This window comes from Ursus maritimus, unplaced genomic scaffold (assembly GCF_017311325.1).
Source record: "Ursus maritimus isolate PB19 unplaced genomic scaffold, ASM1731132v1 scaffold_12, whole genome shotgun sequence".
NCBI classification, from domain to species: Eukaryota; Metazoa; Chordata; class Mammalia; order Carnivora; family Ursidae; genus Ursus; species Ursus maritimus.
This window is the reverse complement of record NW_024423564.1, coordinates 1,890,829-1,915,934: the sequence shown is the minus strand read 5'-3', so window position 1 is coordinate 1,915,934 and position 25,106 is coordinate 1,890,829. Positions and strand designations below refer to the sequence as shown.

Here is a 25,106-nt window from a genome sequence, read left to right as displayed (position 1 = left end):
CTGTCATAAAGACAGACGTATAGACTAATGGGATACAACAGAGAACCCAGTAATAAACCCTCACACATATGATCCATGAATTCCATGAAGTGCCAAGGCCATTCACTGAGGAAAAGACAGTCTTTCCAACAAATGATATTGGGGAAACTGGATATCCACATGCAAAAGAACAAAGCTGGACTCTTACATTATACCATATACAAAATTTAACTCAAAAAGAATAGGAGATCTATGGGGCGCCAGGCTGGCTCAGTTGGTGGAACATGTGACTCTTGATCTTGGGGTTGTGAGTCTGAGCCCCACATGAGGTGTAGAGATTACTTAAAAATAAAAATCTCAAAAAATTGGGTAAGAAATCTCAATATAAGAGTTAAAACTACAGGTACTTGGGTGGCCCCGTCAGTTAAGCATCCAAATCCTGATTTCAGCTCAGGTCATGATCGCAGGGGCATGGGATGGTGCCCTGTGTCCGGTTCCACGCTCAGTGGGGAGTCTGCTTGAAATTCTCTCCCTTCCTCTGCCTCTGCCCCTCCCCCTGCTCTGTCTCTCACTCTCTCTCAAGTTAATAAATAAATCTTTTTTTAAAAAAAGAGTTAAAAACTATAAAACTCTTAGAAGAAAACCAGGGGAAAGCTTTATGACATTGTATTTGGTAATAATTTCCTGGATATGACATCAAAAGTATGGATAACAAAAGATGAAACTGATAAATAGGGCTAAATCAAAATTAAAAACTTCAGTGCATCAATGGACACTGTTGAAAGACAATCTCAGTTACTGCCTTTGTGAGACTCTTAGTTTGGTGGAGGAGAGTCTCTGGACAAGCGTGACACGTGCTGTAAGAGAGAAACTGTAGAAATGAATTACGGAAGATGAAAAACTGCAAAAATCCTCAGGGAAGTCTCATACAGTGTGCAGCCACGGACAAGCTGGATGTGCTTTCTTTCTCATCTTTCTGTTATACACCCAGGGGACAGGCCCTGAATAGGTTAGGAAATGATCCTTAACTCTTTTGAAGGTTCAAATTCCATTTCTCCTAAAAAGTAGAGCAGTGAAAATGTTTCTGAAGTGGATGTAATGATGGTTATTATTTTCCATGGTTATTATTTAGTCTAGTTTTATTTATTTTCTGAGACTTTCAGGACATCCCCTATACCCAACGATATCCTGACAGGTTTCAAAACCAGTCTAGGGATTGCTGACTTAAAAGCTTTAACTTTGGTGGGAGCTAAATGTTAATTAAACTCAAAGTAACAGCCAACCATAGAAAATTAGGCACACTTAAAAAGATTTTCCAGAGGGGGACCTGGGTGGTTCAGTCAGTTGAATGTCTAACTCTTGATTTTGGCTTGGGTCATGTTCTCAGTGTGGTGAGATCAAGTCCCATGTCTGGCTCCATGCTGGGCATGGAAACTGCTTAAGATTCTCTCCCTCTCTTAAAAAAAATTTTTCCCCCAGATAATACCAGAATGCTTTAAAAAGAGAAGAAAGAAACTTCCTAATTTCCCTTGTTTCCGTTTAATTTACATCTTGTTTTCACCTCATAAGAAAAGACATGCTGGTCACTTTCTTTTGAATATTGCATCATCAAATGTTGGTGGTTTGAGAGCTATTCTACTCACAGGCTGGATGATTCTAGATCCTTTCTCTTTTCTTTATTTAGACTGGCCCTACAAGAGCCCTATTCTGGGGACCTAAAAAGGAGTGAAACCAAAAACCAGCAAGCCAGGAGGTCACTTCTAAATAGGGACATAGCCAGTTAATTGCTGATTGATTGACTGATTTAAAGTTCATATGATGAGGGCTCTGGCATCTACAAATAAGGTATTCTTGGAGTTTTCGAGGAATCCCAGTAAGCCATCATCACCCTAAGTGCCTGCTATTTGTCCAAGTAAAACTCTGAGCGGCCCGAGGGTCACCTGGAATATAGGGTTTGGGGAGGAGGTGGCTATTTATTAGAGGGGAAAGTGTATTTTTGAAGACCAAAAGGTGATACAAAGGTTGTCAGTCTGTTGCCTCTAACACAAGATCTTAACCCTTCCCTTTCCAGCGTTTCATGACCTAATAAGATATTTTGTTACTTAATTAGGTTAAAATTTCATGCATTGCTTTGGTTCAGATTGACTCGGAATTTTATTTTATTTATAAGGATTTACTTATTTATTTGAGAGAGAGAGAGAGAGAGAGAGAGAAAGAGCACAAGCAGCGGGAGCGGCAGGCAGAGGAAGCAGCAGGCTCCCCGCTGAGCGGCCTCCCAGGAGGCTGGGATTATGACCTGTGCTGAAGGCAGACGCTTAACGCACTGAGCCACCCAGGCGTCCCTGTATTATTCCTCTTTTAAATCTGGGCTTGAAGACTCAGATCTAACTTTACTTGCTGTGTGGCCAGGTAAATTACGCCACAAGCCTTATTTATAGAATGGGTTGAATAATGCCTGCCACATAAGGCTGTTTTGAGAAGTACAGATGTTAAGAGATCCTGTTGAGTTCGTTTCATGTGGGGCTTTTTGATCAAGATCCAAAAAAGGACACGGGAATTTCTGCCTCAGTGTCTTTAAGTGGCTCCCCGTATCTACCTCCCTGCCAACCTCCCCCTCCTTGAACCTGTGCGTCAGAACACTCTGATCTAGCCCAGACTCTACCGCGATGCGGCGAAGCGCTGCGACGTCAGGCGATTCCAGCTCTCTGGGTCTCTACCGGCAACCACGATGATGCTTACCATCGGCTGTGACCTTATCAACATGGCTACTGAAAGCAGCTGGCAGGAAGAAGGTGTGGCCACCGAAGGGTCACTTCCGCTTCCGTTGGCGCAAGCGTTGTCATTTCTTCTGCCACCGTGAGTAAGATGGAAGCGTTTTTGGAGTCGCGGTCCAGACTTTGGGCCGGGGGTCCGGCCCCGGGGCAGTTTTACCACATTCCGCCCACTCCTGGTTCCTCCGTGGAGCCGGAGGCCGCGACCTACGGGGGTCTGATTACGCGCACGCAGTAAGTTCTCCGCGTCTGAGCCTGCGCAGGGGGCGGGACGGTGAGGCCTGGTGGGGCTGGCGGGTTCTGAGGAAACCGCGGAGGGCGAGGCGGGGACCGCGGGGCCGAGAGTCCTGAAGAATGAAAGGAGACATGGAAAATCAGAAGCGGAACCCACTGCGTGGAAGAGAGCTCAGGCTCTTCTCCCGTGCCTCTCCCCTCGCCAGACCTCCCTCCCTTTGTCTAGGAACCCCATGGTGACCGGGACCTCGGTCTTGGGCGTTAAGTTTGAGGGTGGAGTGGTGATTGCAGCAGACATGCTGGGCTCCTACGGCTCCTTGGCTCGTTTCCGCAACATCTCTCGTATTATGCGAGTCAACGACAGCACCATGCTGGGTGCTTCCGGAGACTATGCAGATTTCCAGTATTTGAAGCAAGTTCTCGGCCAGATGGTGTAAGTTATCTGGAGAATAGGGAATATATCCCAGGTGGGGAGAGGAATTCACTGTTTTGTTTTTTTTAAATCCCGTTAGAAGTTCTGGAGTGGAGGAGTTTGAGGCTGCAACAGAGGACAGGAAATTGTTGGGGGTGGAAGATGAGAATGTTTGCAATACATAGTTTTCGGCGTTAGGGGGTGTAAAATGGGGAAGATTGTGGTAACTTCTTTTGGCGGGGTAGGGGGTGGTGGTGGTGGTGGTGGTGGTGGAGGAGGAGGATGAAATTCCTGTCTTCCGTTCTTTCCCTTTTCTCATGACCAATTCCTTTTAAGGATTGATGAGGAGCTTTTGGGAGATGGACACAGCTACAGTCCTAGAGCTATTCATTCATGGCTGACCAGGGCCATGTACAGCCGCCGCTCCAAGATGAACCCCCTGTGGAACACCATGGTCATTGGAGGCTATGCTGATGGAGAGAGGTTGACTTGAAATAACTTAACTTCCCTGACCACCCAACCTCTAGTGTCTGTGTAGTGTTTTATCCCTTCCCTCTGAGTGAATGCCACTTCTCAGACCCCATGGCCCCATCTTTCAGCTACGATACCTAACAAAACCTAAAATGAAATGAATTCTTTGACCGGTTGTGTCCTGTTAGCTTCCTCGGTTATGTGGACATGCTTGGTGTAGCTTACGAAGCCCCTTCGCTGGCCACTGGTTATGGTGCATACTTGGCTCAGGTATGTGAGAGGGGAGGAAGACAAGGCAATGGGGGCTGGTTATTGTTTGCTTGTTCTTCCCTTGAAATTCCAACGTGAGGACTAGGCCAGGATCCCTACTGCTGGGCAGATGGCTTTCTTTGTAGTCTGGAGGCTATATGTGTTGGCACTTACATTCCAGTGACAGAGTGGTATGTCATCAGTAGACATATGGAAAGAGGGATGCCCTAGAATTTACCCTTCAAGTCAGTGTTAGCACAGGTAAGAATTCACTCTGGTGAGGCAATAGGTGGACTGTCACTTTTTTTTTTTTTTTTTTTGACATTTATGCTGTGGATTTGGGACCGACGGGTATTCACCCCCTGGTATCTCCCATGCTTTTCCATTTCCCTAGCCTCTCCTGCGAGAAGTTCTGGAGAAGCAGCCAGTCCTGAGCCAGACTGAGGCCCGAGAGCTAGTGGAACGCTGTATGCGAGTGCTGTATTACCGAGATGCCCGTTCTTATAACCGGGTGAGGAGGGATATGAATAATAAAGATGACGGGACTCTAACTGGCAGGCTCTCCGGCTCTGGATAGTTGCAATACCTGGGTCTTTGCTTTTGAAGAATAGATTGCCAAATTTCCTATTTTCAGATTGGGGAAGATTCTCTACTTGACCTTTGAGCAGGCCTCAGGGATTTCATGGGGTGTGGGCGCGGGTGGGCATTTTCATTGGGAGCTCTGCTTTCTTTCAGTTTCAAATCGCCACTGTCACCGAAAAAGGTGTTGAAATAGAGGGACCACTGTCTGCAGAGACTAACTGGGAGATTGCTCACATGATCAGGTGATTGAAATTAAAATTACAGAATTAAAAATAAGTGGTAGAATAGTTGGGATGCCCCTTGACTTGCACTAAGCTGGGTTCTTCTGGAGGTCTGAACCAAAAGAATTCTTTGGGTGGAGAGGGAAATTTTGGTTGGAGGATAGAGTTGCTTTTAGAAATTAATTCCTCCCTTGATGGCTTCATAATTTTATTATGCTCTCTTCCTTTTTAGTGGTTTTGAATGAAATACAGATGCATTATCCAGAGCTGCAGTTGTACCCTTCTTCTAACTTTGAACTTGGCTGGTTCAAAGGTGTACTTTTCTATTGTAAAATAAATAAATCCTTTGAAATGCTTGCTGAGTGGCATTATTGTCTGACTAGGTCACACCAGGAGTGAAAGTGTGAAGTACTGCCACATGCCATCTCCCTCAGAGAACCCTTCTTTGGCTCTTGGTTCTTCCAGCAAATACAGGATTTTCTGCATGACAGTACAGGAGATCCACTCTCTTCATTTGGGCCTGTACTAGAAAACAGCTTTGTACAGAGGCCAGGCCAGGCTTAATCTTTGTGGGATAACGAAGTGCTTAACATTTTTCTTCAACATTTCCACCCATGTACTAGATTCTTAAAAATTTTCTGGTTTAACGTTGCTGCAAATGTGATTTTAGTTAAAGCACCATTTCAAAGACAGAAATGTAGCATCTAGTAAAGCCGCTCTGGGTAAGGTTACTCCCGGGGAGGACCTGCCAGCCTCAGTCCGTCACCCGTGCCGCCTCCTCGCCCTTAGCAGAGGGAATACTAAGTAACTTCAACATTGAATTTACATGTTTATGGCCCAAATCTGGTATTGGAAAACCTCTTAGAAAGTATTATGTGTTCATTTGAAAGTCCTAAGTTTAGCTGTGAGTCAAATCATTTGGGGCATTAGCCAAATTCTCCCAAAATGGTGGTAAACCTGAATTTTAAAAATGAACACCCTAGGTGATTCTGATGCATATCTTCTCTAAACTGCTTTGAGAAACTAGTAGAGGCAGCAAACTCAGAAACTACTTCAGAAGTTCAGTGAGGTGAGAGAGCTGAGGGGGGGGATCACAATATCCCTCCATTTTATCATCCATGTTACAACGAACTAGTACATGAAAGTAAAAGGAAACCGTGAGTTTTCCATTTGTCTTCCACATATTCAGTCTCAACACAGAAAGTAGTCAATAAATACTTGTTTATTGATTAAACTGAATTATAAAAAAACAAAACAAAAAAAACTTCCTTCTACTACTAAGCCATGCGGGTGGAATCCACAAAGATAACTTCCTGGCCAAAACCCAGCTGATCCACTGTTGGTGTTATGGTCTTAAAAAAACTACCCACCAAGAAAGTCATACAGTATGCAGAGGCCAGGAACCCAGCTCTGCTGAGGCTGGGGCTGCTGTGGAGGCTACCAAAGAGAAGGATTAGGTCATTGTAGATAGTTGACCATAGTTCTTGAACTTTCTCAAAGGCAAAGGGTTGACTTCAAAGTCCATATTCTGTCAAAATGGCATCAGGCAAAAAGCTGGGGAAGAGAAGCCCAAGAGAAGATGGATCCTCAGTTCACTTTTCAGATGCCATGGGTTCATGAAGCTGGCCAAGCTGTTTACGGGCGGGATCACTCCAGTTCACTATATTATAGTGTGCTGGGGGTTAAAAAACCAAAAAATGGAGGTGAGGAGAAACAGGTGGTAACAAATGTCACACCTGTACCACCAGGCCCATCACATCTTGAGCATGTCCCAGTCTGTGAAAGCCTACTAAAATAGGGTTACCTAGAAAAAAAACCACATTGTTTATAAATCCATTTCCCCTCATTTTATTAAATGTTCCACTTATATACATTTTAAAGATGAACCATTTACAAGCCTATGCAGGCTGCCTCCTTGGCTCCCAGGAGGGACATGTTGCTGAAAGCCTTGGGATGGACAGAAGGTGTAGCTGTGGGAAAGCTGGACTTGGGTTTTTGTTCCTTTTCTCTGTATGATACAGTACATTTCAGTTTATAACCATGAGTACATACAGTTAAAAAAAAATCTCTCATGCAAACTGTAGAAAAATTTTCTTTCCTTGAAGCTGGCAGTGAAAAATAAAGATTCATGTCTTTCTTTGTGCACACCCCTGTGTGTTTCTTCTTCAGGTCACATTCTTCTCTAAGCATTAAGAGAAATAAGGAAAGCCACAGGGTAAGCAGGATTTCTGTCTTGTTTTTAAAGTTCAACACGTAACTTCTTGCACAATTAGCTCCTGGCTGTAGGACTTGTGATCTCTTGAACAGGCATGCTGTCCACTTAACATGATGAAGACCCACACACTGGGAATGGCTTCCACCCTAACACTGATCACCTCAGTACCTCCTGCTTGCTAATGACACATGTATGATCCTTTGTCCAGAGTGATGGTGTGAGCATGGGAAAGGGGCTAAGGATCCCAAGTGCAAAGGATATTGGTTTTGTCATGTTTTTGTTGGAGGGAAGGTGGTGAGGAAAAACAAATCTAATTCATCATTCTGGATGAGAGGTGGTTTCATGCATTTTTAAAGCCACAATTTTATATCTCAGAGTTGCTGTAGAAACCAACATCTCTGGAGAGGGAAGGAAAGAAAGGAGAAGGAAGAGAGAGTTCAGTGGGATTTTTTTTCCATTTTCATTTTTATATAAAAGTGTTAAGACCACAATGAAAAAAGTTTTTTTTTATCCATATATATAATAAACCAGTTTGTGAGCTACATATTTTTGTCTTTCCCATCTTCAGAAATGTTCTCACATTGACAATGGTTGGATAGCATCATGCCCAAAGACATTGCCACACAGTAAAACAAACAAAAAAACCCAGATGTACTATGATACAATTGAGGTAAAAGGGGAAACAAAAAATTTAACATTCGCCCACGAAGAATTTTTTTTTCTTTTTCTTGATTTTGTCAGAAAAATACCAAACACAGTGATTTAAATTTAAAAAAAAAAGTCACGAAAACCTGTTTTTAGCAGAAGTGAACGACCAATGGGCCAGCTCCTTGGCTCAGACGGGATCACTACTGGTATTCCTAATAACCCACAAATCCACAGGGAAACGGAAGTCAACATCGGGGGCGGTGGCATAAAATTAAAACATATAAACCAAATACCCGACCTGGCATATCCCCCTTTCCCTAAATCCCTCTACCCCCCTTCACACTTTCCCACCCCCCACTCCACACCCGCTCATGACCCCAACACTCAAATCTCCATCAGATCTAGGTCAGCTTCTTCAAAGCCATAAAAGGACTCGGTCTCGCTTTCGCCCTCAAAGAGCTGGTGAAGGCTTTCAGGCTCAATTGTCTCTTCAGGAGATGACCTGGGTCGGGGAGTGGAAGCTGAGGGCTCCTCGGACTGTTCCCCACTCAGCTTCAGTTGCTCCTCTAGGGAGGCAATGAGCTCCTCCTGCATGTCAGCATTTCTCGTAGGTGAGTTAATGTTGCCATCAGGGCCGGGCAGAACGCTAGCCACAAGGAAAGACCGCTGCACCAGCTCTGGGCAGTCCCCAATGACGCCCAGCACCTCAGCCAACCAGACCAGCACCAGCTGAAGCAGGACATCAGAATCGCACGCGCTATCTGCCATTTCCCGAGCCTGCTCCTTCCACTTTTTGTGTAGGAAGTTCTTGACAGTTCGTTTGATGCACACATCTAACGGCTGGATTTTGGAGCTACAGCCCGCTGGGACCACCGCAGGCAAGGTGCTAGAGGCACTGAGCATAGCCAGCACCTCTTCTGACAAGTGAGTGCGATGACAGTCCATCACAAGCATGCCTTTGCTGCGCTGGCAAGCGGTGTGCTTCTGCCACACGCGGGCCGACCACAGCTCCATGATCTCGTCGTCGCTGTAGCCGCTCTCCTTCGCCTCCAGCAATATAGAGTCTGGCACATTAGCAAGTTGATCCATTTGTCCTCGGTAGAAAACCAGGGTGGGAAGGACGGTGCCATCTGCCAGAATGGCCAGCACCACATCACACCAAGGTTCCCCTGTGCCCACAGTCTGCAGGGCATTCTCCTTACGGTCATCGCTGCTCAGCACCTCCGTATCTAGGAACAAGGAGATCTCGTCAATAGCCACAATCATGGACAAGGGTAAGTCCTGGTTGTGAATCTGTCGCTGTACAAATTCAATGAAGAGTCCTGCATTCTCGGCCACATCCTTAGGTAGCGTGTGGGCCACGGCTCGCCGGGCATGGGGAGTCAGGTGGTGCCGGAGCATGAAACGCACAGCCCACTCATAAGAGATCTTAAACCCCCCCTCCAAAGAACGTCCTATTTTGGTGGCCTTCTGGAACAAGGTCTCCTCATTCACAGGTAGCTGTTGCTCTCGCTGGGTTAGCACCCACTCAGCCAGCTTCTCTTCTGCTTCTAAGCTCAGATATTTGCCCTCCAGATTCTCCCCCTGGGAGGCCTGGAAGCGCCGAAGCCAACGCCGGATCCGTCGTTGGGGATTTCGGAAGTGTTCGGCAGCCTGTTCTGTATTGCAGCACAGGGCAAACAGTACCACTCGAAGCTTCTTCACAGACAGCTGCTCCTTCTTGCCAACCCCACTGCCACTACCGCCCCCTGTTGCCTGCTCAGGCTCCTGGATGACTGGGCTCCCTTCATCCTGGTCATCAACATTCAGACATTCGGCCCCCTCTGCAGCCAAGGGTGGAAGGGCTAAAGGCTGGGGGTGGGTTGGGGTTGGTGGTGGGGTTGCAGTTGAGGCTGGTGACGGGAGTGCTTGCGCCATAGGAGTCGGAAGCTCTTCAGGCTCAGCTGGGGTGGCCCCCGCAGATTTCACAGTGGCAGTTTTATTAGAGGGGAAGGCAGGAGGAGGATATATATTCTTCAAGCTCCGGTCATGCACTCGGTCACGAGTGTGGCCATGTCTAAAGGGTTAGCAAAGACAGGAAAAGAAAGCCCAGTTAAACTAGGAAAATGAAATACTAATAGTAGCAATGATAATAATAATAAAAAAAAGATGAAACACACTGAAAATAGAAGTTAAACCATGAAGAGAGTTTCTGTTACCTTGAGTGAGACATCCAAGTGAGTCCTATGGGAAATGAGACAATAAAGAAAAGTTAACTCAGAGAAGAAACAAGCCCTCCGGTCTTATAGGGATGTCAGGTGATGTCTGTCTGAACAGTGGATGAGCTAGCCCAGGTAGAGATGCTCCTGACTCATATGGTAGGACTTGTATCCTTATTTTCTCTTTTTGTTGTCCCACTAACTCCCATCTCCACTACTTACCCCGTGGCAGGATGCTGCTGGATCTGTGAGAGGGGTTGAATACCAAATGCTTGGCCATGGCGTCTCCCACAGAGGTAACAAAGGTACAGGAAGTGCAAGCCAGCTTGATTCCACTAAGAAAAAGAGCCAAGAGTATAAACAAGTGTACCTGTGACCCTAGGGATAAAATCTGAGGCCTAATAAAGAAAAGACAGTATCCTTTCTCCTCTTTCTCAAATTAATTCACATACCCCCCAAGTTAATTAAAAGGATTCAATGTAAGAAGTGAAAAATTAAGAGACCATCACTAAGTTTTCCCTTACCTCACAGAATTTTTAAACAAAGCCAAATACTTGGGGCTCTTGCGTGGAACATGATTGCTGAGAAAGACAAAGAAAAAACAGCATGAGTTAGGGGGTTCTGATCATTAAATGAGAGATCACCAGTCTCGGACAATGCCCCCACAAAAGAGATGCCACTTCAATCCATCCTCACCTTAACCCAAGCCAGTTTTCCTATCATATTAATATTCCCTATTAGTATGCATGTGAATCACCAGGAGAGCTATTAAAACACACATTCCGACTGAGTAGCCTGGGGGTGGGGAGCAGAGGCTGAATTTCTAACAAGCTCCCATCTATTGCACCTGGTCCTTGGGCCACACTCTTGAGTAGCAAGGTCCTACAAAATTCGAGCACAGCCCATCAAAGCCAAATGAACGTGGGTTTGACTCTTACCCTGCTAGGAGACATGGACAAACAGCTCTAAGAGTTGAAGGAGGCAATGGAATGAGTTCTGGAGAATGTGAACTCCCAGGTACGATCCTGGTCTAACCGTGACTTACTTGATCATGTGGTTGGCATAGGCTCGAGAGCAGCAGGTGCTGTAGCGACACAGAGAGCAGTGAACGTAAGTGGGGAAATGATTAGGGAAATCCGGGATCTCAAAGCTGCACTCCAGGCACGTCTGCCGGCCCATAACACTCCTGTCAAGAAACAAGGACAATTCTTGTTATCGCCCCAGGAGTCCTCAAATTGTGGGGGCTTCAGACAACTGATCCTGCTAAAAGGCTACTAGATTACACTGGCTATAGGAATAGTCGTGCCCACCCGGCCCCCAGCCTCCAGAAGAGGGCACTGACATTTTCCTAACAGCTCTCTTCTGGATGTTGCGCCGGACAGGGGGATAAAGGAAGACAGGCAGGGGGTCCGTTGAGGAGGTCAGTGGTGCTGCCTCCTGCAAGGTACTGGGAGGAGCATCACTGGAGGAGACAGGGACAGTTCGCGGCTGCCCTCGGGAAGCCCGGATTGTCACCTGCAAAGCCAAGAGAAGGAACAATCAGAGACGACCCATGCTAAACCTCAGAACACTGATAATCTTTATTCCCCACCCCCTTGGATCTATAAAAGAAACGGTGACAAGCCCTTTACCTTCGTGCCTGGTTTCAAACCTTCCAGCTGTTTGGGTTTACGGAAGGTTTTATGGTGCTGAAGCTTGTGTTCAATTTTGTCCTTGGCAAAGAGAAATTGCAGCCGGCATTTGTTGCAGTGATAAACATTCCTCTTCTGAAGGGGGAAAAAGAAAGAGAATCCCTTAAAGGTTCCCAATAAATTTTCTCCCCTGATGAAAAAGTAGATTAATGCTAACAACCATTCTTTCCCCCTTTCTGTGGATAACTGAAAGAGGAAGAAAGAAATACACAACACTAAAACCTATCATTGAGAATTATCTCCTCCCATGGTCCCAAAGAAAGGCAGACTCACACCCAGGACGACTAGGTCCTCCAACCACCTCTTCCTGACTCGGTTTAACAATGTGCATTAGTGGCTTAAGCTTTACTTGCCCCTACTTTGTCTTTACAATGCAGACAGTGCTACCTGGACACTCTTCTCATTTTTTAAAACACAGTAAAATGTACATGATGAAAAAAATCATTACTTTTTATTCCATACTCCTTCATGTTTTAAGTTTGCCTTCAATTCCAACCCTCCATCCTTTTGCACAGAAACAACTTGTTACCGGTTTCTCGGGTATTCTTTCACGGACAGTCTATGCGCACAACCACGTAACATACACATATCTCCAATCACCACCTCCCTGTTTCTTTCTTAACATGAATGACAGTATTTTTCTACACCTTGTCTATACCTTTCTATCCCTTACTCTCTCTCCTCTTAACACATCAATATACATAGATATGCACTTGTCCTTGTGAGACAAGTCTGAGGATTCAGACTGCCTACTATTGAAATCCTTCAGAAACAGGACCCAGGTGTATGGTTTCCTTCCCAGGATTAACAAGGGCCCATTACCTGAGTATAAGGGACAATTTCCATGCTGCTCTTTGGAAATACACACGGGGGGATTACAGTCACCCCTATGCAAATGGGTGTGTGAGCGCAAGAGGGAGCTCACAGGTGAGAATGCAGGCACGTGTGTGCAGACCCGGCAAGTGTTAAGCAAAGGTGCACCCATCTGGTTCTCCATCTTGTGCCTTCTCCATCTACCTTCACTCTCCTCCTCTAGTGGCCCCTTTCTTGCAGCATTTTAGAACAAGGCCCTATTTACTCCATCTTAAAAACAAAACACGAAAGCAACAACAAATTCTCTCCTGCTACCTCTTCCCCTGGATGTGCCAACCCTTAGTCTTCCCCCTTCTGAAACTTTTAAAAAATAAGTTGTCTCCATTTCCTCACCTCTTCTTCATTCATCCTGCTGAAATGTGACTTCCACTCTGCTGACCAACCACATGGCTCCCATCACCGTTGCTAAGTTAAAGGCTGGCCTCTCGGTTTCTATGGTGCTTGACATCTTCCTGCAACACCTTGATCACACCCCTTTCTTCAAAACACCTCCCTCCCTCAGCTCCCTGACATCAAGTCTCTTCTGGTTCTCCTCCTAGGGCTACGGTACTGGCTTTGTACACAGAATCTTCAGAGGTTCTAAGCCTTCATCTTATTCTCAATTGGGCGTGAGGCAACATGGCAACTTCTATGTTTAAAATCACTTGATTTATATAATTATGATTCCTAAGTATGTTTTCCATAACCCAGGTTCTTCTTCCAGGCTTCAGACCTATATTTCCAACTACCTGTTTAATAAACACCTATAGCCGCTGTCCACAGACACTGCTAACTCAGAATACCCACACATGTAATCCCCACTTCCGCCGCCAACCTTACTTTCTTTCTACAGTGTTTCTATCTCAATACATAGTCTCGCCATTCATTCACTTTTCCTGAGACAGAATTTTAGGCACTATTGCTAACTCCTTCCTCACTACCTTTACCAAATCCATCTCTAAATCATAAATATCACTTACCTTCTCAGTATCTCTCAACTCTATCTTCTTCTTCATTTCAAAGCCAAAAGCCACTACTGCCTCTCACCTAAACCGAAAGAGCCTTTGGCGTGTCCCCCTAACTCTGGTCTTAATCTCTTTCAATTCATTCTCCTAGTGCAGCCAGTGTAATCATAACTTAAAACAAATTTGAACCTATCACTCAAGGACTTAAAAAATCCCTTCAATGCCTCCCCAATGACTTATAAAGTTGAAACTCCCTTCCATGGCTTACAGCGTTCTCCACCATCTGTTTCCTAACTTCCAACCTCCCCCTGGTACTCCACAGTCCAACTACACTGAACTTCCTTTAATTCTCTGAACTTCCATACTCTCCCTCTCTGCTTGGAGGACACTGTTCTTCCATCCCACTTCATGTGGCTCACCCTTCCTCATACTTCAGGTCTTATTCTTCTTCCAAGGAAGCCTTATAGCAGGCTCCCCAAATAGGTATATGCTTTTCTGTATCTTATACTTTCCCTAACACAATACTCTCCATGCTCTACTATACTATTTGTCTTATATGCCACCAAATCCCTGGCACCTAGCCCAGTATGGCATGTAATTGAAATTTGGCAAATTTTTGCAAACACACATATAGTATCTTCTCTACCAAAATTATCTGCCTAGCTCAGCCCTGGCCCCAGCATCCATAAAATTAAAAAAATGAGAATATGGGAACTGCTTGGTGCCTGGTACCTGGTGCCTCATGTAATGCTGTTGGAATGCATTGCCATTTTTGAAGACCTTCAGGCAATAAGGGCAGAGCAGATGCCGAGTATCCTCATGGATCATCCGAAAATGGACATCTACCTCAGAGTAGAGTGAGGAGCGATATTGACACACCTGAGTCACATAAGAGGGAAAATAAGCTAAGAGTGAACAACTGAGCCCTTAAAAAAGAGGTAGCAACAAAAATGTCAAAATAAGAGAAAAAAAATAAGTTTTCCTAAATGTATAGAAATCAAATTATTATTCTGACTGTAATGCAGGGCTGTTTGTGACAGATTCAGCTGTGGATTAAGATAAAAACAGGGGAGGGACAGGGAAGTCTGAAAACAATCCACTTTGCGACTTAGAGGAGTAAAGTTTTCTTTGTCCATCTCTAGAGGGCTGTGCAGGAGACACACTCCTGCAGGACGTGCGTATGTCTCTGACCGGGCTCCCTGGCTGGGTTCCTGCACATGCTCCTTTGATGTTTTTCTCCGGCATGGAAAATCCTGAGAACGGACCCTAGGTTTATCATTTCTTCTGATCCCCCGAGTTCCTAAACCTGAGTGCACGCAGTCGGTGTAGAGCACTGTTCGCTAGCGGGTCCTCTGTGCCCGGCCTGAGGGCCGGACGGCTAAAGCTCCCTAGGGACAAGGCGGTACCTGGCAGACGTAGGGCATCTCCCCGGGCTTGTGAGTGTCCTTCATGTGCTGCAGAAACAGCGGCTCGCTCTCGAACGCCCACTCACAGATCTTGCACTTGGCTGTAAGAAGAAAAATAATCAATAAATCCACCTGAAAATAAGACCAAAGTCCTGCTGACTCATCATCTTTATTCTCTCTGACTTCTCTATCTTCACTTTCAATAGTCGGTAAATCATTCAATCTCTTCTTTCTTTAAAATGGTTCTGTCTTAACATCTGTGTTGCTGATAACAACAAACCTTAGGCCTCTACCTCAGACTTCCTACTAAAGCCTCACTCTAGGTTCTGAACTGTCTACAAGACATTTTAATTGGCTATTCTACCACCAACTCTAATTCAGCCTCCTGATTCCTGGTTGTTTCCCTTCTCACTTCCCCACCTCCTCCTACACTCAGGCACTATCTCTGAGTCTGCACCTCTGTGTTCTGTCACCACTATTTCAGAATGTACCTAGGAACGGTCACCTTGCCATTCTCACAGACAAAAACTCCGTAGAAGCCCACGATTTCCTACTTCTAATCAGCTGGCTTCTAATACCGTGTATCTTTCCAGTGAATACAGTGTCTATGCTTTACATACCACTGCCAAGTGAATTATGTTAAATTACTACACTCTTGCATCCCTCTGCTCAAAGACAGACAATGACTGTCTCCTATGACTAATTCCAAACATTTACCAAACATCTACTAAATGAGTATAAGAATTTGTCCTCAAGAGACCGACAAATCATGAACAGAAGTTCTTGCCTTGTTATGAGTTTCTGAGATGATTCAACTTTGAAATTGGTCATTTTGTCAAGCTTATAAGGCTGCAACTCTGAATTTTTGATAATAATTTAAATTGTTACACATTTTGAATTAGACAAAATAATTTCTTACAGTCACTGGAATTATTTTCAAGTTTTTGCAAATTGTAAATTTGAAGCTTTAAGCATTTACTGGAAAATGTCCAACCGCTGTTCCCCCAAAAAGAGTGAAGTTGAAACAATTCTTTAAAGTAAACAAAAACCAGGGATTCTTAATCTGGGGTCCATGGACAATGCCTCAGGGAACCTCGGTATCCCCTGAAATTATTTGCAAAAGAGTAAAATGTTTATCTTCTGGGAAGAGGCTTCACAACTTTTTGTTACTGTCAAAGGGGTACGGCAGCCCCCGTAGAAGCACTGCCTAGAGTCGTTAGGTGCTACGAAGACACAAATGAATAAAAAATTCTGTCTAAAAGAATGAAGCGAAGCTGTTAGATACATAAACTGAATGTTGAAAGAACAGGAGTCTGTCACACAGAGGGACCAAGAGAAGAACAGGAACAAAGGCACAGAGATATGGAGTGCACGACATGTTGGGGAAATATTGTCAACTAAAAATGACAGTATTTTTGGGGCGCCTGGGTGGCTCAGTCTGTTAAGCGTCTGCCTTTGGTTCAGGTCATGATCCTGGGGTCCTGGGATTGAGCCCCACGTTGGGCTCCCTGCTCAGCAGAGTCTGCTTCTCCCTGCCCCTCTGCCTGCCGCTCTGCCTGCTTGTGTGCGTGCGCTCTCTATCAAATAAATACATAAAATCTTTTAAGAAAGTAAAAATGACAATATTTTCTCCTTTTCCCCCTTTGCCTCTTAATTTGTCATTAATTGCTTTTCTTTTTTTTCTAGAACACCTTTAAATATTGGTGCTTTCCAACCTTCTGTCCTAACCTTTCTTATTCTGTGTTCTCCCTGGGCAAGCTCCTTCAACCTTGAAGCTCCTCCAACAACCTACGTATCAGCTCTCTTGGTACAGCCGTCACACCACATCAGTACTAACGACACTAACTAAAGCAATTTCTAACACATAAACACCATGCTACGATTTAGATATATAATCTCAGTGAGACAGAAACCTAAGGCATCAGTGGATTTAAGACATCTCTAGTAACCATCCACATCTGTTCTAGTCCCACACTGGAGCTGGTATGGGAAGATTCAAGAGACAGAATTAACTGATTTTGCAAAACGGTCATCCTAACACGGTCCCTCCCAGCACCATTACCCTCATGTCCTTGACACCTAACACACTCTTACTTTGAGAAAATAGGAGTAAATTACTACAGCTTCTGCTTCCTGTTCTCCAAATTATGAAAGAAAGGCGAGGGGCGCCTGACTGCCTCAGTCAGTTAAGCATCCAACTCCTGATTTCGGCTCAGGTCCTGGAATCGAGCCCTGCATCAGGCACCCTGCTTAGTGGGGGTCTGCTTGTCTCCCTCTCCCTCTGGCCCTTTCCCTGCTGTGTGCGTGCATGCTCTCTAAAATAAATAAATCTAAAAAAAAAAAAAAGGAAAGAAAGAAAGAAAGAAAGAGAAAGAAAGAAAGAAAGAAAGAAAGAAAGAAAGGAAGGAAGGAAGAAAGGAAGAAAGGATAGACATCTTATACCTTTCTAAGGTTCAGCCAACCTCATCATTCCATATATTCCAAGACTTTATCAAACAATTAGTTCCCCCTTGGTTGAGTCATTTTCCACACAGGATCCTCCCCTGACATCTGACCATGGTTAAGCCTGAAGCATCCTTCCCTCAACTCTACCTCTTCTTCAGTCTACTGCCCTTAAACAAGTGTGAAGAAAAACATAATGTGATTAAGATTATACTATTACCATAATTAGGTGAAATGATCCATTGATGTTCTGGGGACAATTCAGGAAATTTGAAAATGGACTAAGTATTAGATGATATTAAGGATTTATGATTGCTTCTGTTAGATCTTGACAAAGGTACTATGGCTGTATATAAGAAAAAGGTCTTTATTTTTTTAGAGATACATACTTAAGTATTTGGGGGTGAAATGTCATTACAACTATAATTTCATTTAAAAACACTTCAGAGGGGTGCCCTGGTGGCTCAGTCAGTTAAGCGTCTGCCTTCAGCTCAGGTTATGATCCCAGGGTCCTGAGATTGAGTCCCGTGTCCGGTTCCCTCCTCGGCAGGAGCCTGCTTCTCCCTTTCTCCCTGATTGTGCTCTCTCTCACTCTCTCAAATAATAAATAAAATCTTTAAAAAAATAACACTTCAGAAAATAAAAGGAAACATTTTTTTTTCAAAATTAAAAAGAAAGCAATGGGTCCCAAAAACATTAAAAAATAAGCTACTTTATACCGTATGGTGACTAATGTAACATTAAAAAAAAAAAAGCTACTTTTATGCAGGATCTGCTATGGGTACAGGAAGGAGGACTTACACAAGAATCCAAGAATAAAACTGATACATACTGAAGTATAGAAAAGGTGTTTACCTCTTTGGGTGAACAATTTCTCAGGTTTTTGATCAATATAAATTTTAAGTCACAAGATACTCAAAAATTAAAAGTCAGACATAACAAGAGTGGAAAGTGAAGAGAAAAGGATTGATGAGGTTCTGACTGTATGGAATTTTTTCTTCCCCATAAGGAAAAACTTATCTTTCTTATGTATAGTCCATACATAAATGGAATTAACAAAAGCCCACCCAGCAGATTCTGTATAAACATGAGGTGTATTCACTAGGAGGTGTAGAGGAGTTATTCAGATTTTCCAACACTGACAGTGAAGACTTTGGGGCCCTAACCAAGACCAAGTTGGCTACTCTGCCCCTAACTGCATAGTGGTTGATTCCAATATCTATTCTATTCCCAAATTATTAGTCCAAAGTTCTACCATCTCATTAATTTTTAAATCCTGATTACATGCTAAAATGGTATTTTGGATATACTGACTTAAATAAAATATACTATTAAAATTAATCTCAGAGGTGCCTGGCTGGCTCAGTCGGTAAAGCATGCAGCTCTCGATCTTGGACTTGTAAGATGAAGCCCCACGTTGGGTATAGAGCTTACTTAAAAACAAAACAACAAAACAAAAACAATAACGTTAAAAAAAAAAAAGAGGTTATAAAAAAACTTTTAAATCTCTTTTTTTTTTTACTTTTTAAAAATGGCTACTAAAAAATTTAAAATTGCATATGTACCTCACATTATATTTCTATGGACCAACACTAGCCTAAGCCACAACGGCAATCCCATTACCCTTGCCAAAATGACCAAGGCCAAGGAAATATGAAGGGAAAGCAATTCTGCTTTCGTGAGACAGATTCTGGAAAGACATGGGAAGATAAGCTCTATTCCTCGTCTGCACTGTTTTGTGCCTGAATGTAATGCCCGAGATTAACACAGCCACCCCGCTACAAGCCAGAGACAAGAGAACTACAGCAGAACACTCAAGTGCTGGGCCTGAAGTTTACTCCACCTCAAGTCCTTTCGGTTAAACGATACAACGGGTGTCCTTATTGTTTAATTCACTTTGTCAAGGTTTTTAATCTGCAGCCAAAGCATCCAGATGACATGCATATTTCTGTCTTCACGAATTTGCTCACGCAGTTTCCCAAAACCTAAAAGCTTTTCTTATTACTTTTATCTGTCCAAATCCTTCTTGTATTTAAAGACCCTAAAAGTTCAAGTATGACTTTCTGGGAAATCTAGCCTCAAAGATTTTTCTCTTCTCTAAACTATTTCACCATCACTGGTGTTATACAATGCACAGGTTTATAATAAATATACTGTCTTGTTCTCATTCTCCTTTATTTATGTAATTTTTGTCTCTACAACAAAACCAGAAATCCCCTGAAGGATACAGGAGATATTCTAGGAAGACTTGGCTTCAAATACTCACAAAGGCACCTTACTAGAGATGTATGCTCTGAAGAAAATGACTTGATTTTTGTGAGCCTGTGTTCAGCCCACATTTCCTCATCTGTTAGATGTACAGTGGAGGTGACACTCCACACCTCATCTTACGTTTCACTGAAAGCACTGTCTTAATGGTACTTTATAATGTTTATAATGTTATCTTTTGTCTCATGTAAAACCTATCAGGGTACTAACTGAAGTGGAAGTCCAAATATAGATAATCTTGGTAAGGTATCCATTACATTATATTATATACATTACAGTGGTCCTGAACCAAAGCCCCTAACAATTCTAGCACTGAATTCAATTCAGGCTTGAAGAGAAGTCTAAGTTGTAAGAATAAAGGGTGAGTGAAATAAGGAATTGATTAGAAATGTGCAAAGAGCTTCCTCTGCACTGATACTCATATAGAAATGATGGGCTCCTCACAGTGCCATTCAATGAATGAAGAGCAAGTATACCCCTAGAGTTTAAGAGTTTCCAAACTTACTAGTCGATTCATAAGGACTATGAACATTTTCCAAGTGGCACTGGAGCTGGAAGGGCGTGGAAAACTGGCGATAACAGTGTTGGCAGATAGTATGACCATCTACCTCACCGTTCTGCTGATCGAGTTCTACATGGTGTTTCATATGGTTCATGAATCTGTAGCACAGCACAAGAAGTACAGAAAACAAAAAAATCAGCAGCCTTAGAATCCCGGAACACACATTATATGCCCCCCATCCTTCCCTTGTTTGGGACAGTCCTTTTCTGAGCCCAGAAAGGGTTCTTGAAACTAAGAGCTCTGTGGAAAGATGTACTGGTTTCCCTTACTCCACCCAAAGTTATCTCTCATTATTACCACAATACCTCCTCCTTCTCTAGTACCACTTACGATTTAATGACAGTTCTTAGCCAAACCAGGACACCTGGGCGGCTCAGTCGGTTAAACATCTGCCTTTAGCTCAGGTCATGATCCCAGGGTCCTGGGATTGAGTCCCCCATCAGGCTCCTTGCTCAGCACAGAACCTGCTTCTCTCCCTCTGTCTGCCTCTTCCCCTTTCATTCTCTCTCTGACAAATAAATAAATAAAATCTTAAAAAAAAAAAAAAATTCCTTAGCCAGACTGGATAACAGGACTACCGCCCAAAGAGAAAGACTTAAACATATAAGAACATTTCAGTCTTCTCTTGTCCAGGGTAACCTCTGAGACTCTTCAACACTCACCGAATGTTGTTTTTTAGCCTTTTGGTACAATGTGGGCATCGGAAAGATGTGGCAACCTTAGGGAAGTTTGTGAGTTGGGCCACTTTGCCACCATCCCGTCCATAGTAGAAGTCATCTACTAGCATGATGAGTTTGGTCTGGACAGCATCACCCACATTCTCATTTGGCTCTGGTACTTTGGTAGGTGGTGACAGAGCAGGAATAGGTGTAGAAGAGGGTGTGGAAGCAACAGGAGCTGTTTTCTCCGGGGATGGGGGCTTTGCAGCTGATGGGACACTGGGTTCTGAATCCAGAGACTTTCCTTTCTTCTGGTATTCCACCATTTCTGGGCAACAGTACTATAAAGGAAGATCATTGTGGTTATTCTGGGGGCTGGGATGTGCCAACTCCCCAACCTCATGAACATCTCTTGGGGATGTTTGGTTCTAGGTATTCTCATCCAGGTTTCACCCTTCGATTTTTTATAGTGTTTCTAGGATTACGGCTCTTTCGAATGGATATTTATTTATAGCCATATGCCTCTCCAAACCCAGTACCTTGTATTTCTCCCTCCTGCCTTAGATCCTTCAACCACTTACTAGCGTAACTTGCTTCTGAACTCTCCAGCAGGAAGAAATTCCAACCTTTGTGTCTGGACTAAGACCAAAAAATGAAAAGGCTAGAAATGGGAACTGGTTAATGGTTCCTGGTTCATCCAATGACCCAAAAATAGTAAATAAACTGAGGGGTATCTAGGTGGCTAAGTCGGTTAAGCATCTGACTTTGGCTCAGGTCATGATCTCGGGGTCCTGAGATGAAGCCCCACACAGGGCTCCCTGCTCAGCTCCCTGCCTCTCCTTCTCCCTCTGCCATTGCCCCTACGTACGCTCTCTGGCTCTCTCTCTCTCTCTGTCAAATAAATAAATATATAAATCTAAAAACAAAACAAAACAAAACAAACAAACCAAGGCCAACTTGGTTTGAGTTGATTATCTAACAAACTTGTCCTCGTGTGCTCCTGTGTAGTTTCAAAATCAACCACAACCAAGGAATTAAGGTTGCATATGTTCCAATCTACTCGAGAGTCTTTAAATGTATCCGACATTCCAAAGTCTGAAACTCTTCTGAACAGGCCAAAAGGGAGCATAACCCTTTAAGAAACTTCTAGGTCATTTGAGAGTCCCTGCTTCACAAGCTCCTAATCGTAGAAGAGGTATGCAGTGGTAGCCACTGAAGCTGGATCCCCATCACAGCTGGTATCACTTACACACATGTGACCTCTCAAAGCTTCAGTAACACGGAATTGAGCATTACACCGTGGACATATTTTCCTTCCACCATCCTGGAGGTCGAACACTGGGATGGAAGAAGAGGTCACTGGAAGAAGTGAGAAGCATTGATAAGATTAATGAGATGATACTGGAAACAGATTACTGGCCCTTTGAAGAAGGGTTAAACGCTCCCTAAAGGGCATATTAAGGTTGATACGTAAGCATGACTGATCACTATGAGGACCGTTCCTTTAAGTCTAGGCCAAGGGCCAGCAAATCACAGCTCGTAGACAAAATCCAGCCAGATGCTAACTTCTGTTTGGCCCATGAGCTAGGAATGGATTTTACTCTTTTTTATCGTTATACAACTTTTTCTTTAATTGAGGTCATAAAATGTACCTCTTAACCATTTTCAAATGTACAGTTAAGTACATTCACATTGTCGTACAAGCAATCTCCAGAACTCTTTTCATCTTGTAAATCTGAAACTCTGTACCTGTTTAATAATTTCCCATTCCTCCCTCCTCTTAGTCCCTGGCAACCCCCAACCTATTTTCCGTCTCTGTGAATTTGACTCCTCTAGGTACCTCATATTAAGTGTAATCATATAGTGTTTGTCTTCTCGTGACTGACTTAGCTCAGTGCTTAGCCGAATGTCCTCAGAGTTCATGAATGTTGCAGCATGTGTCAGAATTCCTTCCTTGAACAATATGCTACTATATGTATATACCATATTTTGTTTATTTATTCATCGGCTGATGCTCACTTGGACTGCTTCCACCTTTTGGCTATGATGAATAATGCTGCTATGAACATGGGTATATAAATACCTGCCTGAGTACCTTCTTCGGGGTCACACCCCAGAAGGAGAATTGCTGAGTCAGATGGTAAATTTATATTTCACTTTCTGAGAGACCATCATACCAATTTATATTTCCACGAGCAATGAACAAGGGCTCCAATATCTACACATCCTCACCAGCACTCGTCGTTTTGATTCTGATGGGTGTGAAGTGGTATCTCAACATGGTTTTGATTTGCATTTCTCTAATCATTAGTAATGGTGAGCATCTTTTCATGTGCTTAACAGCCATTTGTATATCTTGTTTGGAGAAAGGTCTCTTCAACATCTTTGCCCAGTTTTTAATTGGGTTGTTTGTTTTTTTATCGTTGAGTTGTGCTTTATATATTCTAGATGTTAACCCTTTATCAGATTATGATTTGCAAATATTTTTTCCCATTCACTGGGTTGCTTTTTCACTCTGTTCATAGTGTCCTTTGACACCATAAAAGTTTAAAATTTGACGTAGTCTCATTTATTTATTATTATTATACCTGCTATTGTATTTTTCCTTTGCTCCCCATGCTTTTGGTGTCATATGCAAGAAATCATTGCCAAATACAATGTCATGAAGTTTTCCCCATTTTCTTCTTTTATAGTTTTAGCTCTTATGTTTAGGTCTTTGGTTCAATGAGTTAATTTTTATATATGGTATTTGGGTCCAACTTTATTGGATGTGGATGTCTTGATTTTTCCAATACCATTTGTTAAATGTTTTTACATTTTTAAATGGTTGGAATGAAAGCAAAAGAAGATATTCTGATACATGAAAATTACATATAATTCAGAGTCCATGAACAGTTTTAGTGGAGCACGGTCATGGTCATTTGTTTCTATACTGTCTGTGGCTGCTTTTGGACCACAATGGCATAGCTGAGTAGTTGTGGCAGAGACCATATTTAGTGCGTAAAGCCTAAAATACTATCTGATCCTTTAGAGACAAAGTTTGCTGACCTCTGCTCTAGACCATTGAAAACCCTTATGCTCATATCCTGTCTACACCTGAAAACCTCTCTACCAAATCCCAACTTTAAAACCTTGTGCAGAAATTCACCCTCTGTGAAGCTTTTTTTAAAAATTATTATTATTATTATTATTATCCCACCCATCTCTGATCAACTGGTCCATCTCACTCATCTCCACAGCATAAGAAACACAGAATTATTCCCTTATAGCTGATTTAGTTATACTTCTCACAGTAGCTATCCCCCCTTTCCTACACTAACGTTTCTTCTAAGAACAGACTATGGCAACTATATTCTATGTCTCTATTTTCAAAGCATAACAAATACTTTATTAATGTTTCTGAATGACTGGATACTCCGTCTTTTAGGTTACTGTACCTTTCATTGAAGACTCAGGTCCGCTGGTTCTCTGGGAGCCATGGGCAGAGCTGTTGTTGGACACCACCACTGGCCCAGGACTCTGGCCCAGGGAAGGGATGGTGTTAAGGGTATTCACCAGTTTGGCTACTTCATTGCTATTTTCACCTGTAACCCCAGGTCGCTTCACAGTGACAAAGCTGGCAATACTCACTGCAGGTGGAGAGGGGAAGGAGGGAGCTATGTTGGCCAAGTGATAATCATCTGTTCTCCACCCACTGCCCCGCCCAGCACTGCCATCTCCACTTCCCAGGGCTCACCTAGCTTGGGATTGGGGGTCTGGCTGGACTGGCCTGGAGGCTGAGCAGCTAGCTGCCCCAGTGAGGTCGGCTGTGTGGCAGTGGGAGTGGTGGAGGTGCTGGGTGTGGACTTGGTCTGCTGGGACTGGGACTGCGGGACGGTGCTTCGAATGGTCAGAGTAGCTGGGATGACAGTGGTGAAGGTGTTGGTGGTGGGCCGCACAGGCATTGTGGAGCCTGGCCTCACTGGGGTCATCTGAGAGAACACTTGTGGGACTCCAACTGTCGGCTTAACAAACTGGGTACCTGGGGCTTCAAAAGAGAGACAAAGAAAAGTACCAAAGCTCAGTCAATGAACTCACCTCTAATACATTCCACCTGTCTTTACTGAAAATACTGGAATAAAAAAAGATTTCCCCAAAGTGTTTGGTGGCTATCAGAGGTTAACAAGAGTAGCACAGACTCTAATGTCTAAGACAATACAATCCAAGGTGATAAAAGATCTTATCCTAAGGAATCAGTCCTATTAAATTGAAGAAAGAAGATTCCTATCAACTCTTCCCCAA

At 43.5% G+C, this 25,106-nt stretch overlaps 2 protein-coding genes across 4 annotated transcripts in view; one reads left to right on the top strand and one right to left on the bottom strand.

Annotated features, from left to right (window-relative positions):
* Positions 1 to 2,813: 2,813 nt before the first annotated feature.
* On the top strand, positions 2,814 to 5,275 carry PSMB4 (proteasome 20S subunit beta 4). The gene is made up of 7 exons (XM_008695656.2): positions 2,814 to 2,984; positions 3,211 to 3,417; positions 3,733 to 3,879; positions 4,056 to 4,137; positions 4,511 to 4,627; positions 4,852 to 4,940; positions 5,152 to 5,275. Exons 1-7 carry the CDS (start codon positions 2,845 to 2,847, stop codon positions 5,162 to 5,164), a joined length of 795 nt encoding a protein of 264 aa, XP_008693878.1. The 5' UTR covers positions 2,814 to 2,844; the 3' UTR covers positions 5,165 to 5,275.
* Positions 5,276 to 6,125: 850 nt separating this feature from the next.
* Positions 6,126 to 25,106, bottom strand: part of POGZ (pogo transposable element derived with ZNF domain) — a 47,374-nt gene continuing 28,393 nt past the window's right edge. For 2 of the 3 annotated variants that reach the window (XM_040626752.1, XM_040626749.1), the window contains 14 exons: positions 24,562 to 24,852; positions 24,263 to 24,481; positions 22,075 to 22,184; positions 20,829 to 21,166; positions 20,110 to 20,264; positions 14,895 to 14,995; positions 14,221 to 14,367; positions 11,612 to 11,746; positions 11,323 to 11,495; positions 11,026 to 11,166; positions 10,505 to 10,561; positions 10,203 to 10,315; positions 9,981 to 10,005; positions 6,126 to 9,838 (listed from right to left, as the gene is read on the bottom strand). In XM_040626752.1, coding sequence (XP_040482686.1) covers positions 8,167 to 9,838; positions 9,981 to 10,005; positions 10,203 to 10,315; positions 10,505 to 10,561; positions 11,026 to 11,166; positions 11,323 to 11,495; positions 11,612 to 11,746; positions 14,221 to 14,367; positions 14,895 to 14,995; positions 20,110 to 20,264; positions 20,829 to 21,166; positions 22,075 to 22,184; positions 24,263 to 24,481; positions 24,562 to 24,852 — 3,677 coding nt within the window. In that variant the 3' untranslated portion in view covers positions 6,126 to 8,166. The remainder of the gene's footprint in view (positions 9,839 to 9,980; positions 10,006 to 10,202; positions 10,316 to 10,504; positions 10,562 to 11,025; positions 11,167 to 11,322; positions 11,496 to 11,611; positions 11,747 to 14,220; positions 14,368 to 14,894; positions 14,996 to 20,109; positions 20,265 to 20,828; positions 21,167 to 22,074; positions 22,185 to 24,262; positions 24,482 to 24,561; positions 24,853 to 25,106) is intronic. The other variant, XM_040626750.1, reaches the window with a different exon arrangement.